General features: G+C 37.2%; 1 protein-coding gene across 6 annotated transcripts in view; it reads right to left on the bottom strand.

Moving 5' to 3' along the window:
* Positions 1–18,281, bottom strand: part of GABBR2 (gamma-aminobutyric acid type B receptor subunit 2) — a 477,830-nt gene that overhangs the window by 163,930 nt on the left and 295,619 nt on the right. For all 6 annotated transcript variants that reach the window (XM_080580419.1, XM_080580424.1, XM_080580420.1 and 3 more), the window contains 3 exons: positions 4,127–4,207; positions 1,459–1,609; positions 848–980 (listed from right to left, as the gene is read on the bottom strand). In XM_080580419.1, the coding sequence (XP_080436545.1) occupies positions 848–980; positions 1,459–1,609; positions 4,127–4,207 (365 nt within the window). The remainder of the gene's footprint in view (positions 1–847; positions 981–1,458; positions 1,610–4,126; positions 4,208–18,281) is intronic.

Below are 18,281 nucleotides of genomic sequence, written 5' to 3'. Positions count from 1 at the left end.
TTCTGTCCCCCTTCTTCCTTTGCCTGCTGAGGTGTAGGTGTCTAAAACACAGATGTGTCCTAAGGAAGCTAGGATTTTGCACAACAAATCCTGCATGTTCACATGTACTATTATATCTTGTAGTATGTCTTAACATGTACTGACGATAACTCCAGTGTTCTGAAATGATATCACTGAACAAGTCACGATATTTCATTTCTATAACAGTTTTAGTCAGTATGGGAATTTCAACTGAAATATTGGGATTTAACTAAATTGTCTAGCTTTAGGCATGCAACTTTCAGACTTTGAATTTTTCTCTGTAAATAAAAACTTTCTTGCTAACTTCCAATACACAATTTGATTTCAGAATTGTTTATTTTGATTTAACTAGGATATATGCTGCATGGATTTAGGCTTGTTTGAGTTTCAAGTCTAGCTTAAAAATAGCAGTAGAAGCCTTTCAAGATTCAGTAAAAAATACTAAGTAGAAACGTCTGGGAAAGCAGCAGTCATGAAGTATAAAATATTATGGAATCTATAAAGAAAATGTAGCTTCAAATATATTACTAGGTGTAATTCCACAAACATTGCATTTAATACATCTTCATATGTGTAATTTCAAAACAAGAAGATACATCAACAGTTTCAGTCTGAGGCAAATTCCTAATACACCTGAAGGTTTCGCCAATAATAATAAAGCTTTATGCATGTTTCAGAATTTGGTCCCAGAAAATACCCCAGAAAAGAACTAAATCAGTTATTAAAAGGAAGGAGACATCCAACTAGTGAACATTGTTCACTGTTTGTACATCTTGCAGAGCTTTCTGCAAGACATTCTTAAACCAGAATATGTGGAATTACTTACTGTGCAAAGTGTCTCAAATGTCTTTTCAGAGACAAAGGATCCATCAAGACCAAAAAGAAAAATAGATGCATAAGAAAGCATCCCTCCAAGGATAATAAGGTTGTTCATGTAGGGACTGGACATCTTTATTAGTCTATGGACAAAAGGTGATAGAGCATTAAAGAAGAGAGATTACTGAGCAATAGAGCAAATGAGAAGAGTTTTTTTGTAACCAGGCAAACTTATAAACCTTCTGTAGAACTCCATAAAATATATAAGCATACACACTGTTTTATAAAGTCTACTATTGTGTTAGGTTTTTGTATGTTTAGTAAAAAGGTCTCCTATTTTACTGATGGATTAATTAGTGAAGACTAATGTCAATAGCACACAGTCAAACATTAAATTAAAAAAGAAAAAATCATACTTTCCAAACAGTATAAAAGAACTCATCCTAACAGACAGTTTGTTTCATTTTGTATATATAATACAGTAATTCTATCTGAATAGTTCTAAAATATCATCTTTCCACAGTTTAAATATTTTCTTTACATAAATATTAATAATACACTCTACGAAGCTGGCATTTAAATGGAAAACAAATTCAAATAGAAGTAACATGTATGTCTTACTTCTGATTTCTGTTTTTGATATTAAAAAAGAGGAAAGCACTGGCCATTATCATTCCTAAGATGGTGAGGGCTGAAAGGATGCTGTAGAGAGGCAGAGAGATCTTGCGTAGCTCCTCTTGTATAATTGTTTTGTCCTTTGGAGGCTCAAGTCCTAGAATAACAAGAAGAAAAAAAAAGGCTAAAGTCCAGCCAAATGTAGAATTTGTGTAAGAAAATATGCCTCTCCTTACTACTATACCTAGATTTAGCAACTGTAAACCACATGTGTAGCTGATGAAATTATTGACTTTGATAGACATATTTTGGTCACATTGATTGACAAGAAGGTTTGCATTTCTGGAGCAGATGAAAAAAAAAAATCTCAACAAAATCCAAATGCAGAACCCCGTAAAATGTACGCTATCTTCATTTTAAAATGTAAATAACACCAAAATGACTGTAAAGTTTACCAAAAGGTTATGCTTTTCTGAAACAAATGACAGAAACATGAGTAGAAAACAGAGGACATCATTTCTCAGCATATTTTCATTATCATCAGGGCAAACACAAATGGCCTACCTCACCTGCAACTAACTGAGAGAAAGCTAAGACTGACACAGAGCTGTGGGGATATGGAGCCTGGCCCTTCTGCAGCCTCATTGGGGCAGAGGTTGACGGCCCCAGGGATTGACATGGGGGCCGGGGCCATGGGCAGGGTGGGAGAGCCCTGGGGGTGGGCAGGGCTGTTAGTGCCCTCAGAGCCCTACAGAAGGGAGCAGTGTGGGAGAAAGAAAAGCCAGGATTTTATAGGGACAGACCCACTCTTCAGTTCTCTGCAGGCATGGATTTGAATGTCTGAACTTAAAAAAAAAAACAAACAAGTTTAAAGCCATATACCAGATTGACCGTCAGCTCCTGCTAATTAAAGGCTTCTTGGTATAATGAGAATAATTACTTCCTGACAGCTAAAATGAAGCTCTTCATTCCCTTCTTCACACACTCTACTTGCTTACTAAAATGTCCCGATACATGTAGAGAGAAATTTATCCACAGCAGTTATGCTGAAACAATTCTGACAAGGGAAGATCCTTATGCTTTGGTCTTTATTTTCAACATTTCCAAATAAAAAATTCCTTTCACATGGTGATCACACTAAAGTGATCGGTCAAGGGACCATTTGCTGAATTGAAATTAGAAAAAAGTACCTCAGGTTTTCCCTTTTTGTTCTTCCTACCTGAGAGCATGTATTTACAGGTTATTTATTTGCATAACCCTTCAAGAAATTAGGCAACAAATAACAAACAAAAAATATAATAAAGCATGTGCCCAAATGAAAGGAACTGATATTAAAGAAAAAAATTCACCCTGCTGCATCTAAAATAGAGTATATTGATGATGCGTTAAACAACCAGTGATTCCATAAAATATATTTTCTTATTTGTAGGATGACCACTCAATTTTGTTGCTTTTAATATTGTGAATAACTGTTCTCCTGTGTGTAATTTTATGCAATGGTTTAAACAGTTATATTTACTACTCTTCATTTGAAATGCCTCAAGTTACTGTTTTTCATACTGCTTGACAGATGCAGCAGTTTTGTCCTCCACACCGTATACATGACTACCTCCATAAAAAGCCAAGGTGAGTACAATGGGAGGGTTCACTGCCACTTGTGTCACACATCTTAAGACAGACATAAGGCAGACCATGGGTGAAAGGAATGCCAGATGCAGCCAGGCCAAGAAGTAGGAGTCTAGTCCTGCGAAAAGCCTGAACAGTTTTTCGCATCCTTTATTGTCCAAAAAGGCATGGAGATATATGGAATGATAACTGTCTCCTGTTACTTGATTCATCCTGCATATATTTTATGGAAATTAATAGTATTGAATCAATATTCAACTGCATCATCGGTTCTGTTTTCCGTCAAAAATAAGCAGCTGGGTCCCAAACTTTGGCAACTGGGACAGATTCTGCACTCTTGATTTTCAAAGCCTCGTTCTTCTGATATATGTGAGCTGGGCATGGAGCTGTGCTCTATTGAGTCCATTGAAGGATACCAGAAGGAAATGTAGAAAGCTCCAGCAAATGGACAAACAGTCATGGGTTAGGTCACTGCAGTGAAATTCTAGTCATGTCCATGTACACAGGCTACATGCCTGCTGTGGACCTTGGAAGCACTGCTGGACTGACGCTCTCTAGCCTTGTTTCTCAAATGATGTTTTAAACAAAGCTAGCCCTGTTATTTTGAAATCATATTTTCCAACTACCTAACAGACCTCCTAAAGAAAAACAATAATTTCCTTCTCATCTGCAAACACAGCACACGAGCAACCTTCAGGTGGGTGGGAAATGGAGAAGAAATTAGAATATTATTGGTTGGTGGAGATGAAATAGAAGACATCTGTAGCTTGTTGAAATAAGAAAGAACATTGTGTACACATGTCAATATAAATTTATCTCAGTTATTGGAATGAAAAACAATCATACAATATCAAAATGTTATAAATTTCTGGTCAGAATTCTCGTAATTTTCTTTTAAAGAAGAGCTCAGTTCCATTTCTCTTTATACAATTTCCCACCTTTCTGATATTAAAAATCCTAACACAGGTCTCTAAACAGCATGCAGTGTTACAAACTACATACAGCTACCCATGTAATGCCTGTACCGCTTTCCAGTTTCCCATCCTACCTTGGAACCTGATGCTGTTGTTGATTATTTCCAGTGTGTCAGCTACAGCATTATACTCTCCCACCTTCACTTCCTTTCTTTCTGCAGAGAAACAAACAAGAGTGATTGTTTATGGCAGTCCACATGTTCTCAATTATTTAACTGATTTTCCCTTCTTTTTGACAGTGTGTCAAAAGGAAAAGAAATATGCTTGAAGTGCATGGATTATTAAAGCAGAATGCCAGACAGCTAACATCATTGAAAGAAATATTTCTGATTTTTTAAAGAAATGCCAAAGATTTTTAAGAACTCATTTACATAATCAGGAAATTGTTGTTACTGGGCACAGACATCTCCAGCTTGAAGATCACACACTTACTTACTGGCTCATACTGAGTAAGACACTTTGTTGGGAGAACAGACATGGCTAAATCATGTGTTCCACTCCCATTTAAACAACTAAGACATCTTGCTTTAGTGAAGTATTTGCCAGGGGAGTCACAGTTGCAGGCTCCAGCCTGTATGGAGTAGACTGGCTAGTTAATAGATATGCTGGGAATCTAATCTCTGACTAGGAATTAGCAACTCATCAGTGTACTGACTGCAAAACATGTTGTGTTATATAATTAAAGCTAACTTACACTTGAGCTGAAATATTTACTGGTACTCTCATCTGCAGTTTTGGGATTAGCATCACCTATATGACCTTCTTGTACCTAACATAGATACAGAAACTTAGTATGTTCAGCTACTGCCTTGGACACAGTAGCTGGAACTCTGGCACATATTAGTCCCAGCCTCCTGATGACATCTGGCACCAATTAATTTCTGCCTCTTTTTTTTTTTTTTTTTTTTTTGGTATTACTTAGAAGTGCGGGAACTTACTAAATTATAATTTTTATAGTAAAACTTCTAACTTTTGATCAGAGACAAAAAAGAAAAAATCAGCGACAACACAGACACATTGGCTACAGCGTTCTTTGATGAGCTGGCTCAGCAGAGCCAAAAAATTTCATTTCAGGCCTCCATTTCTGGGAATGCACAACCCAATTTGCATGTAAATTCCAAGCTCATGACCCTATTTGTGACACTGATTCGGGGAGCTGATGATCTTGAACTAGATGCCCAATTTGAAAAGACTGTATTTTACCCAACAGCTCCACATTAACCTTTCCTCCTTTCTCACTCAAAGCAATTGTGCACTGTTCAGCTCTGCTGAATGGAGCAGCTAGCTGATTAATACTAATCTGAGAGCTTACAGCAGGCAAAAGTTTTCCTTACATAAACTACACTACCTTTTGTTAAAATTGTTTATGCAGAATTGTACACTGTGCTGCAAATCTGGCAGAGAAACCTAGGCATTTGCTATATCTAGATCAAAAGCTAGAGTTTGCAGTTCTATAAACTGATTCACTTTTTACTTGAATATCATCTATTATGAGGTCCTAAGACAAGTTTGACATAAAAGTCTAATATACTGGTTTCCAGCAGCAGTTTCACCAGGCCCGCCCACTAAAAAAACAAACAAACAAAAAAAAAAACCTCTTCTTTTGCAATCAGCATTACATACTCTTAGGGAGTAAATAAAAGTTGGTGCTTCCTGGCACCAGGCATTTGCTATACCCAGATCAAAAGCTAGAGTCCCAACAATAATATCTGCACAGACATCAGCTAAATGCTAAAATGATCATTGGGAAACACTGAACCATTTCACTGTCTTCTTTATTGGAAGCATGAGAATTTTAATCTGTAGATTTAAAACACACCAAATAAAAAAAAACAACAAAAAACTAGAGAGAAGAGAGACAAACCCCAGAATGTGTATCTATATGCAATTTGAACATCTGATGCCATATAGCCCACAGCTTCTACTTATACCAAATGGGAAGGAGATGATGGGGAGGAGATGCACACAATGACATTCCTTTTCAATGTTTACAAATTCTTACATAGCTTCCTTCACAGATGAAAGCAACACTGAGGACATGCCTACAATGGTAATTGTAACACAGTGTAACACACTTGAAATAGGCTCAAATTATCTAGTTCAGGTAGTAGGAGCTAGCCCTCATAGGAATGGGGCTCGGTAGAAGTATTTATTTGGAGAAGTGAACTTTGATGGTGGACTGAGCCTTTCAAGATTTAGAAGCCCAAGATGGTGGAAAATACGCAACATGCTTAGTACCTGTGAAGCACATTAGCAGTGCCTGGTCCCTTACAAATGGAAAAGGACAGTTCATAGAAACCCTGACAGGTTTTACTGAAGTTAAGAAATGCCATGAAGATATTTGATATCTTAAAGTACTTGCATTTGTGAAAAGTAGTCTATGAGGGAAATAAACCATATTATATTAGCAGGAAGGATATAGTATCAATATCAGAATATAATTACATCAGTGCTGAGGGGGAAGACACGGTCTTTGTGCTCTTTTGTATCCCAAAAGACAACAGCTGTTGAGTTATCCTTCCTCAAGCACAAGTGCTGACCAGTGACAAAGCCACCTCCAAATAGCAATTAAAGGAAGCAGGGAGGCAGCAGGATGGCTCTCTGTTCTCTTGCATAGGCCAACATAGCCAAGGGTGGATATGCAAGCTCTCCTTTTCTATATGCCTCTTTCTCATGTTCCCTTTAGAAATTCTGAATTATTCAAGTCAATATACTGATTGTTTAATGCAGTGCATATCTGTCAAAATCTCTGTGTTCCACAACAACTGGCCAGGAGGAAGTGAAATTCTTTCAAATAAATACACCAGCTATTGTTGCTTTTACAACAATAGTCAAAAAACAATGTTGGCTTATTTCTTTAGTACTTTGATTATTTTTAACTTGATCTTTCCATACTCACAATAGAGAGATTGTATTGAACACTCCACCCCCTGCCCCAGATTAAAATGAAAAGAAAAATATGAAGGAAAATATCTGTGTTTTGTGAGATAATACTTGTCAATACTGTAACAGTAGTGGTGTGATTTTACAATTTGAATCTGCAGCTGTTCTTTCACACAAGAACAGAAAACCAACAACTAACCAACCCAAAGAAAACTGGCCCAGAAATAAGTCACTGAAAATTATGCTTAAAAGAATTATTAGCCACTAATCCTTGTTATTAAATACCTGTCAAAAATAGATTAATTTTATTACCAACATGAAAGTCTTCTGACAACAAAGAACTGAACTGCTCTTAAAGGTGGATTAAGATGTTTTCCTTGGTATGTTTTATTATGGAATTTTATATCCCATTTTAGGTAACTGTGGACAAATCGACACACTACTAAATTAATTGGGCCACATTTCATAAAGATAATACAACAGATATTCAACTGTGTATCAGGTAATTAAATGTTTTTGTTGAATAAAAGCAAATATAATTCTGCAATGGACATCAACTGAGTAACATAAACTTATCAAAACACACGACAGTATCATGATTGCTGGTATGACTGATATCCACTTACATTGAAAATTTCTAGATGGGACCATGTTTACTTTCAGTTCCTTCCACTTCATGTCATAATGTATATCTAAAGCATGTTGCAAGTATGTCAGTCTGACTGATATGCTGCAAATAACTCTAGCGGTGATGCAGTTAAATCAATATGAAAATGCTTGCATCATTATAATCACCAGTATAATTTATGTCGATGACAATAAGGGCACTCTGAAATAAAGGAGGAGTTAAAAGGATATGTATATTGCTATGTGAATGATTTAATAAACTCCTACATGTCTAGTTGATTATACCAATATAAAAACTTTGCTTAGCCCACCAGAAGAAAGATGGATTAACCAGCCCTAACACTACTGTGGTTCCCAAACTGCATGTCTGTAAAAGAAGATTAAGGACCTCAAAGTCTACCATCAGCTGACATTGCCTGTGTTTTCCTCTGTCATTGCAGCATGTTATACAGTTAGAACCCCATGCAAACTGCAAAGGCAAACACGTACAAGTGATGAGTATTCACTTTCCAAAAAATAAAAATTACATTTTAAAGTGAATTTAATAAAGTTACTATGGAAACTTCTCCAGATAAGCTAAGGGTAACTGAAGGTTCTCCTTTAAAGGCCACTTAAGCTGTTCTCAACTTAGAAAAGGCAGAAAAAAATACTACTTATGTCTGAAAGAGTACAAAATTCTAGGTCTTGGTTTGTCCTCTATCCCTTGATAAAGGGATCTTTATAAGGTGATGCCTCTATGTCTCCTCCTATAGAAGTTTTTCCAATTATTTTTTATATAGTTCCTTCTGCTTCTCCACTCAGGAAATGATTACTGTACCCCCATGAAAACCTTCTTCTGACATCATTTTGTTTAGCAGTCCCTTCTCCAATTCTTGCTCAGAAGAATTTTGGAAAATGCCCAAGCGACAGCCAACAGGCAAAACTGAGCATGGATCATACATATCTGAAATGCTTAAAGATAGTTAGGGAGAGAATGATACTTGTGTACTCTTAACATTTGGAAAGATTTTCATTTCAAGTTTCAAATCGATTTTCTACATATGAATTGAAAATCATGCAACTATACAAATACCAAGAAGTACTCACACTTCTGCCTTACTTTTATCTCAGTCATTTTGAAAACTCTAACGAAATAACCATCTACGACAAAAGCTGGGCATGATGTTTTAAATGCCTTTACATTAGTGAGTTAAACCAAGCGCTATGAAAGCTAATTTGCTTTAGAAGAAATACAGAAATATGTCGTGTTGAGGATCCTGTAGAAACTATTAGCAAATTAATGTAATCTTAACTTTCATAATATATCCTTGTCAAACAAGATCAGGAAGTTTTTTAGTTATCCTTATCACATATATCCATATCATTTATCAGCAATAATAAATACACATTGAAAGTTTCTAGTTTAAAAAAAACACAAGGGAAGCTTATAAATAATGAATGAGTAAAGCCTTTTCCTTGAATTTCTATCCACTTGTAGGCAACTATTTCTTTGTTTGAAGACAGAGGTTCTGAGATTAAGAATCACAGTTCAAATAAGGAGGAAAATGTCAGGTCAGATAAAAGATTGTTCTCCAGCAGAAGTCATTTCAAAAGAAAGAATAAAGGAAAAAAATATATGTTACTTTTGCAAGGATTTAAATTACCACAGTTTTTACATTTGTAATTGGAGGTAAAAATTGTCTTTGCTAAAGAAAATATTGCCTTCATCATTTACTGCTGCATAACTATTTCCTACAATTCCTGTCTTTGTTTTGTTTTGTTTGTTTTTGTTCTGTAATCCTGGATACCAGTTCATACAACATACAGGAAATCTTGAGTTATGAAAAGGGTATAGTATGTGCTAATAACTATTCATTGCTACTTCTGAAGTCCTACCTTGCATTCATCCATAAAGCAAAACAGACAAAAAAGGTTAAACTGGTCAAAGGCCAAAGTGTCAAAGGCCTTAGAGTCAGGACAAAAGCTAAGAAGTCTTAACCTTGGACTTACTTCACTACATTAGCAATGGTATTTAACCAACAGAAAACAGTAAGTATGTAAGCAAGCAAGCTCATAAAGTGACATTAAGTACCCTGAACTCAACAAAAATTGAGTCCAGTTTTATAGCCCATGAAGATTTTTCCATAAAAAGTTCAACCATCTGCACTTTTAAAAGCTTATTAAAATTAAATTTACTGATTCTTTTTAAACATTGTTTTTACCTTCCAGATTTTACGTCTCCAATTTTCTTGTTAGACTGACTTCTAGCTTTGCTCAGAAATTTAGTAATACAGTTCATGTGTATTTAAATTTATCTTAGGTATTTAAATATTATGAGCTACATAATGAAATAAAAAAAGTAATGACTTCGAGTTTAAAACAATTACTTCTTAAAACCTGAATTACTAACACCATAATCATAACTTTCATTCAGGACACTAGAAAAGTAAACAAATACACAGTAGTGAAGGCAGACTGTTGATGAAGTAGAATGACGTGTGAAGAACAAAGTATAGAGTTTACACTGACTCTTCTAAAAAGAAATTGCTGTTTCTTAGGATGTTAAATAAAGTCCTTGATAGTTTGAAATGAGGCTGTATATGCAATCACAATTTTGGTTTTAATACTTCTATCATAAAATCTTAACTGTGAATCATATTCTTTTAACAACTGAAACATATGTCAGTAATTTAAGCTACCTTTAACTCCATTAAGGAAGTTAACAAACACAAACCTATATTCAAAGAATAGGTATGGTACGATTCTATTTTAGGAAACATGTATGTAATAACTGCAACCCCTCAATCTAGCTAAGGATTTTCCTCCTCTCATGTACATTCTCTTTTATGATTAGATTAACTTTTCATAGTCTGTATAACTTTATCATTGTGAGGGTTTATTTACCAAAATGAATGATCTTTGAAGTCATAGAGTAACCTAAAGGTTTTTACTAAAGGTAATATGATTTTAAAATAGGAATTTGTCCCTATCAATATATTTATTTCATTTACAATTGGAATCAACTTCTTCCTAGCAAAGACCAACATCAGCATGCTTTTCCCAACTCAGAATTTACGGTGGGAAACGTGTAAAACTACAGGCTTGTAGTAAAACTACTGGCAGCCAGTCCTAGCACCGTGAGAAAGAAATTTTCTCAAGTATTAAATTATAACACAACTTTATTAATTGTTGTGTGCCTTTAAGCACCTTTGCTCACACACTCTGGTCCATTGTCTACAGCGGGCGTGCCATGCAATCGAACTGTTGGCACATGCAGGCTGGGGCTGGCTTCCCAGCACATCTCCCAGGAGGTTCCAGGGTTTGAAGGCCCATCCAGGCAGTGACAGGTCTGGATGCGGATACCACTGATCTGAAGAGAAGTCCCCGCTGGCAGCAGCCCAGGCCAGCAGTAGCTCCATCTGTCAGAGTCTCTCCAGGAGAGGGACACTGAAGCCAGGACTGCGCGGGAGGCTGGAGGTGCCAGCGAGAGAGGCTGTGCCCACATTTTGTTGCCTCTTCAGCTCCGTTTCGGGGTGCTGAAGCATCAGACATTGTGAGGCTCAGTTCAAGATATAATGTGAAACTGCACTAATTCAAAGATAAGAGACGGCAAACCACAGCAAGGCAGCGTATCCATTTTGGCAATCAATGAGACTTCCAAAGAGACCCAAGATGATGAAGCAGCAGTGTTTCTGGATCTCTAAATAATAGGGAATAAACACAATTATGCTCCCTTTGGTGCCCTGGAAAATGAGTCTGAGTATGCACAGCACGTGTGATCAGGAAAGTGTAGAAAAATCAAGATTTGAATCATTATCAAATGACCAGAGAATGTTTTTATAGCTTTTTTTATCTAAACCAAAAGTCACTCATGAATTCATGTCAAATTCACCAGGCAGTGATGTTTATCTAGGGAAGAAAAGACTGGGAATAGAGCTGCTGTCAGTCTCTTCTGTCCCAGCAGATCACAGTTTGCCTGCAACTCAGAAATGCAAGCCATCCAAGAGAGTAGCCTAATCCAGGTTTCCATCATTTGTATCTGCTGGCTCAGCATTTAAACCTTTCATAACAACTGACAGAGGAAGTGACTGGCCACCACCAGAGGATGGCCTGACAGGAAAGGCAGCCCCGAGGACCTGGAAAACCTTGACTCCAGCCTAGATACTCACTCTGGCTAAAGCAGAGAGATCAGGGAGAACTTTTCCTTCTCCTGTACATTTAATACTCTAGCATTTCATTAGATTTTTGTCATGGATGCCCAAAAGAAGGGTTTCATCTCATTTACCTAAACATATTTCTTGTCAAACTGAAATTTTAATATCAATTCTATAGGAAGTATTGCTTATTTCTTGCGGTTGAGAAGATGAATTAATAATAATAAGTACTCATTTCTTAGAAAGTCTTGGATGGTTGTCTCTTTCCCCAGAGATGCTTTTCTCATCAGTCCAGTGATGCACAACACGACCGGTGACAGTAGCCCCAGCCTGCACAGATTCAGCTGTCGTGAACAACACAGCGAAATCTCTGCCACTGTGTTTTCGATGGCTGCTCAAGCATACAGAAAAGTCCTCGTTTTGAGGGTTTGGTGTCCCTTCCTGATTTAGAGAATAACCAAACACACAAGCATAACATGACCCAAACAGAAATGTCCCCTACTATGGAAATGATGTGTGCTTAGCCAGAGGATGGGGCAGAGCAGCGTGTCAGCTCTCCCACACGTGCAATGAAGTGACCGAGTGCCTCATAACAAGGTTGCTTTCCCTTCACTTAGCAAAGCATGCCTGCTTTCTGGTAATCTCAGACAAAGAAGGGAGGAAACAAAGGCTCTGTTATCTCACATCACACATTTGGATGCATACCTCTGATTGTATGATTAGGGCATTCCCTCACCATCTGCCACTGTTGTGCTTCCCCTCCCATAGGAGGGGAGGGCTCAGCACATGCTGAGCAACTTCACAGTAAGCTGTGTGTGATCTACTCCAGCAGAGAGGTCAGACCATGAGGTGCTCTGGCTTCTTTCCTACGCAATGCATTTTTAAAACTTTTTTTTTTCAGAGTAAAGAGCACATTATTTAGAGGTTGGAGTTGCACAGTTATCGTGCCTGAGATGGGAGGAGAGCAGCAGCTGGTGTGAATATTACGACTGTTGGATCTCAGCAGCTCTCTATGTCCTTGTATATCTACTTGCCCTTAGTCCAGGTGGCCTGTGAAAATGCTATAGCACATAAAGAGTTTTCTTAATGTCTTCTTTGACATTCAGGGTCAAACTGAAAGGCAGGATTCCACTACCCATGTCCAAAGATTCAAAATAAGATAGCTGAGGCAGTGTTGAACGCATTTATACAAAACTGTGAAATCTATGCTATTTTCTGTCTTGTAATTTGTATGGTAGCTGCCAGTTTTCTGTTTGTTTGTTTTTTTTCCCCTGTATGGGAAAGGCAGTTTTGACGCAGCAAGGCTGGTTTATTCCAGATACTTTATTCAGAAAGAGCAGGGGAAGCTTTTCAGAAAAAAAAAAAAAAACTATATATATATATATATATATAAAAGCAACCAAGATCCCACTTGTGTAATAACTTGCATCTCCAAGTGACCCCTTGCCAAGATATAGGGAAGACTATAAAGGCACACAAACAGGGATACGCCTTGAGAGTACTCCTTCAGCTTCCAGTGATTAAATGAATGAAAGCCATCAGCAAAAGACCCATCAAATTCCATAAACACCAAGCCTTTCAACCTCTAGCTCTCCCATGACAATCAGCTCCCCATGTAGAAGCCTGCCTCTGGGCTTAGAGCCAAATGGGGTCACAAGTTGTATTTCCCCTTCCTTAGGGAGCAATGCTCTCCTTAAGGGATAGGCTACATTTACACTGCTACACTTAGGGGTAGCTCACTAGGAAGTGAAGAAAATGTTACACAAACCCAGGACACCCATCAAACCCAAGAATCGCATGAATCATAGGGTGAGAAAAGAGTGTTCAGGAGTGCTACTTTGAATGCTTTTACAAGCAGATGTGGCTGCTGGGAAAATCCTCGTTAAGTTCTGTGTTTCATACCTGTCTTTTTGGTCCTTAAGATGCTAAATGAGATGTTTTGAGAAGTCTGAGGCATCCACTACATACAGAGTTGTGAGAACATATGGACACATGTAAAGAACCTCAAGCCTGGAACACTGGTCTGAGGAATTAAGGTAATGGGGTTGTGCAGCCTCATGCACCAAGGCACCAGAAGACATGAAATCTCCATGTGAAATATTGGCAGCTAGAAAAAATGACCATGCTCTACTCAGTTCTCATAAGCTTTAAGAGATGAATCCAGGAACTGGATCCAGTCACAGGAAACAGGTGATCTACAAAAGAAATGGTGGGTTTGAAAAAACAGCATTTGAAATGTTCTGTGTACAGCCCAGTGCAATAGTCCCCTACAGTGATATTTCTCACTTTATGAATTTCCATTTGACACCCTTTTTTGGATGTAAGCATGTGTGATTTTTATGTCAAGATGAGGCCAAAACAGTTTTGAAAAATAAGATGTTAGCAACAGCTAAATTAGAATTAACTCACTCAGATACACTTTTTTCCATGTTGTTAGAGCTGTTTGGCTTCCTCCAGTTACAACTTAGCAACTGAAGGAAGTAACTTAGTAACTTAGCTATCCAGTTTAGTAGGATGCATTTTAGTCTTGAACTTCAAAATTTACCACTGTTACTATTTTTATTTTTATTTTTAAATTCTAGTGGTGCTAAAACTTACGTGAGGAAAGAGGATAGTATTTGCAAAAGACAGCTCATTCAGGAAATGATGTTGTTTTGGCTACACATATATATATACATATATATATATATATATTTTAATGTATAAGATGATTTTGTATTCAAGAGGGGTGAAACACACTCCAGCAGGAAGTTGTTATAAGTCAGAGTTTCAGAGGAAGTAACTCAATTTTCCTTCTGTTTCAGTGTACCTCCACTTGCTTTAACCTCTGTTTCCAGCAATCTCTTTTTATTACTAATCCACTGAACAAAACAGAAAGGAGGAAAATGAGCCAACAGTAATCTCCTCTCAGTACTAATTTGGAACAATATATATATTTTACTAAGAACAGAAGGAAGTGGATTAGAAGAGTGATTAGGTTATAAAGAAGCGTTTTGAAGTGATAGCCCCTGATTTTATCTTTAATGATTGCTTCAACATTTTCCTAAAATGGCAAGCCTCATTTCTATGCTGTTTAATTTCAAATTCTGACTTATTTTTCCTTTTACTTCTTCTGGAGTATGAATAACTACAGAAAATAGGCCTGTATTAAGAGAAAATTCTCCCATGGAAAACTACAGATATTAAATTATAATTACTCTAAATAATAAAGGATTAAATAATTAATATAGAGCAGTTACATAATGCACCTGACAGCTCTGGAATAAAGTTGCTTGGCAAAGCACAGAGAGATCACATGGGCATTTATACATAAGCATAACTTTAATTTTGTGCATAAAATTAAATATACTCATGGAAGAGTTTCAAGAATCGGGGTTGATATTATAGGTACTGAGTAAAAACAATTTGACAAAACATGCATAGTTTGAAAGAATCTATTCTGCCCAGAAAATTGATAGCATAAAGCAACGATGATTTTATTTTGAACATTAGCTTGTTACAAGAGGACAGGATTTATGCCTGTAGGAATGACATATAAGGCAAAAATCCTTGAAAAGCTGATTAAAACTAGAAAAGCAGAAGTAGGCATTTTTCTCACTTATCACTGTATTGCAGTATGACAGTGAAGAACAGCAGAGACTTTGCAATCACATGGGCATAAAAGACTACATTAAATAACCCCTGTAGATGCACAAAACTGAGTAAAACATAAAACTAGTATACAAAAGTAATGTTATCAGTCTTTCATTACAACTACAATCAAAACCTGAAAATTTCTAATATTTCAAAAGTGAGGTATATACATGTCCCTGTTTTATCACATAATCTTTTGCCCTTTTTTGAAGATAATATTAAAAATGCAGATGTATGATGGCTAAAGAAAGCTGAGTTTTGTTTAGAGTATGAGAGCAAGACAAATTTTGGAAACAGAAAATAGTTCCAAGAAAAATGTATTTCAAAAGCTCCCTGAAACTGTTGACGTAATCTAAGCTGGCTACCGAAGTCCTGAAAACATAGTTGTGACAAGCTTTGAAATCAAACCCAAACCATTAAATTATGAGAGTGGGGTTTAAATCTTACTTGAAGATATATCTCAGTGCATGTGTATCTTTCAATTAGGTAGGTAGAAATTTCAACCTTGCTAGTTACAGTATTCAACAGAAAATTAAATTACGGAATGTTTCAGGAATGAAAAAAAAAAAAAAAAAAAAAGACTGAACCGAGGGGAACCGTAATCTATGCCACTTGTTTTATATATTTATCAAAATTTAGAAAAGCAAGTACTTTACCTATTTGACCACAAATCTTTGACCCTCAAATTTTAAGTGCAAAAAATTATTAAATTCACATACGGATTTTCTCTCTGTGCCTTTTTCTAAACAATTGCTTCTTATGCAGTAGCCTTTACAAATTAGTGAGAGCTAGCAATACAAGTCATATGCTCTTATTAACTGCATTTCTATGTAAGATATAAAACTGCTGTTTTGTTTTACTGTGTTTTGGATGGGTACAGAAAAATCTAGCATGAATCACATGCTTCTGTAACTTTGACTTAAACAAGAACAATGGGCTGTAATGTAAAGAAATCAGCCAGAAACATATGAAAGATAGCCCAGGAAAGCAGTCACTGTCCTTCTGTGACTACTGTGCTTGGACTCATACTCCCATATTTGGAAACCAAGGGCCCCCAGATTCCAGATGTAGTCCTTTCCTCAATACTCACACCCTCCTCACCTCCACAGAGCTACTTGCTCTGCATCTAGCACCTCCTCACTTCCCTACAGGACCAGGAAATAGAAGGGACAACAAAGGCACCGGGATTTAAACCACCTGTAGCATGGTAAGACATGGAATGCCTGTGCCAAAAGCCCACCACACTGAAGTCACTTTCTTAGTCAACTAAACCACATTTCTCCTCACTGCATCATCAGCACGTGCAAACATTGGGCAAAACAACACTGGTGTGGCATCTTCCTCTGCTCTGCCTGTGCTGTAGGAGGAGTTGATGGCTCCTTTTCAACCATGTCACGCATTGGAGAGCACTGCTGCTGGGCAGCACCACTGTTTCACATGTACAGCGCCAACACTGAACTTCAGCTTGCTTTGCCTTGCTCTGCTGAACAGCTTCTGGCACACAGCAGCCAATACATTCCTAGAAATGCAGGTTTATTACTTACACGGAAAATATTCTATAACTTAAATGGCTTAATCCAGGAGACAGACTGTTTCTGCAGATGTTTTCATACCTGAGCTGTAGAGGATACCAGTGCTGCAATTCATACAACTGTGGTGAAAGTGATTTCCACTTGTGCAACTGGTATAGAGGTGATGTCAACCTGCTGCATCAGGCAGACCAGGTCAGGGGCCAGTCAGGGGCTATTTCTTCCGTGTGTAGCATGCCCCCAGTCATTCTGGCAGATTCTGTAGCTGTTGTTTTATTCAAGGATAGCATATCAGGGGATTTCTGATGTTTTTTGTCTGTGTGTATGGAAGGTCAACGGAGAGTCCATGAACGTTTTATGGACTTTTCTGGACTAGCCATTAACAACATAGTTCAGTTCATGCTCCCATCCTCAAAATATTGAATCCCTTCACTGTTTTGACTGCCCTCCCTTCCCCCAGTTATACGAAACCTATCCTGTTTATACAACAATATACCTCAACTGTCACTAATAAACCAAGGAAAAACCTTCATTTGTGCCAAAATTTCAGTTTTTGTTTTTAAATTTCAGCAGGCTATAGGGCTGAAAAATATTTTGTGAGACCAGGAGGACTGAGATAGAGATGAGGGGAGCAGATACCAAATGTACAGCTGCAGAACAGAGCTCACTGGTCAGGTAGGGGAGCAGTGTTAAGCACAGCGACCAGAAGGCACTGGGAATTGCAGAGGGGTGGTGGAAAGACAAGGACAATGCCTCACCATGCTTTGTTACCAAAAGTTACATCAGCTAACCCTGGAGAGACTAAAGCCCTCGAAAACTGCCATTTAGATCCATAATCCATCAAAAAGAAATATAATTTAGAGGACTTTTTACCTATCATTAAATCCTTAATCTTTTCATCTTTGGAGAATTTATGTTCCTCAAAATTACTCAACAGTTTGGGGCATATCACTACCATTTTGGAGTTTTCCGTAAAAGGTCCAAAGAATTACAGGCCTTATTTGTCTGGGTCCCTTTCCAATACAGCTATTCACCAACCAGAACTCATTTTGTGATTTTGTCTATAAATCTGTCCTATTGAGTTGTCTAATTTTGCGTTAAATAGATGGAAAATATAAATTGATACTCTAATTTTTATTTATTTATTTATTTATTTAAACTCAGAGCACGGTGTTCTCAGATTCATGATTTCCATTTCCTTCAATGGGTCTTTCCAGACATTAGAAGCTTTTACAGAAAATGCTGTAAAACCTGTAATACTGAAAGATAGCTGCATTCAAATGAAAGCAAACAAACAAATAAAACCCTAAACTAAACTGAATACATTTTGTGATCTAGCTTGTACATTCTATGCTACCTTCGGTACTTTATCCTGTTTTTGTGAAAGCTTGCCCACTGATTTTGGTAAGAGAAATTGTGTAAGT

The sequence above is a fragment of the Anser brachyrhynchus genome, assembly GCF_964034855.1.
Source record: "Anser brachyrhynchus genome assembly, chromosome: 2".
Taxonomy (NCBI): Eukaryota; Metazoa; Chordata; class Aves; order Anseriformes; family Anatidae; genus Anser; species Anser brachyrhynchus.
This window is presented reverse-complemented; position numbering and strand designations above follow the sequence as displayed.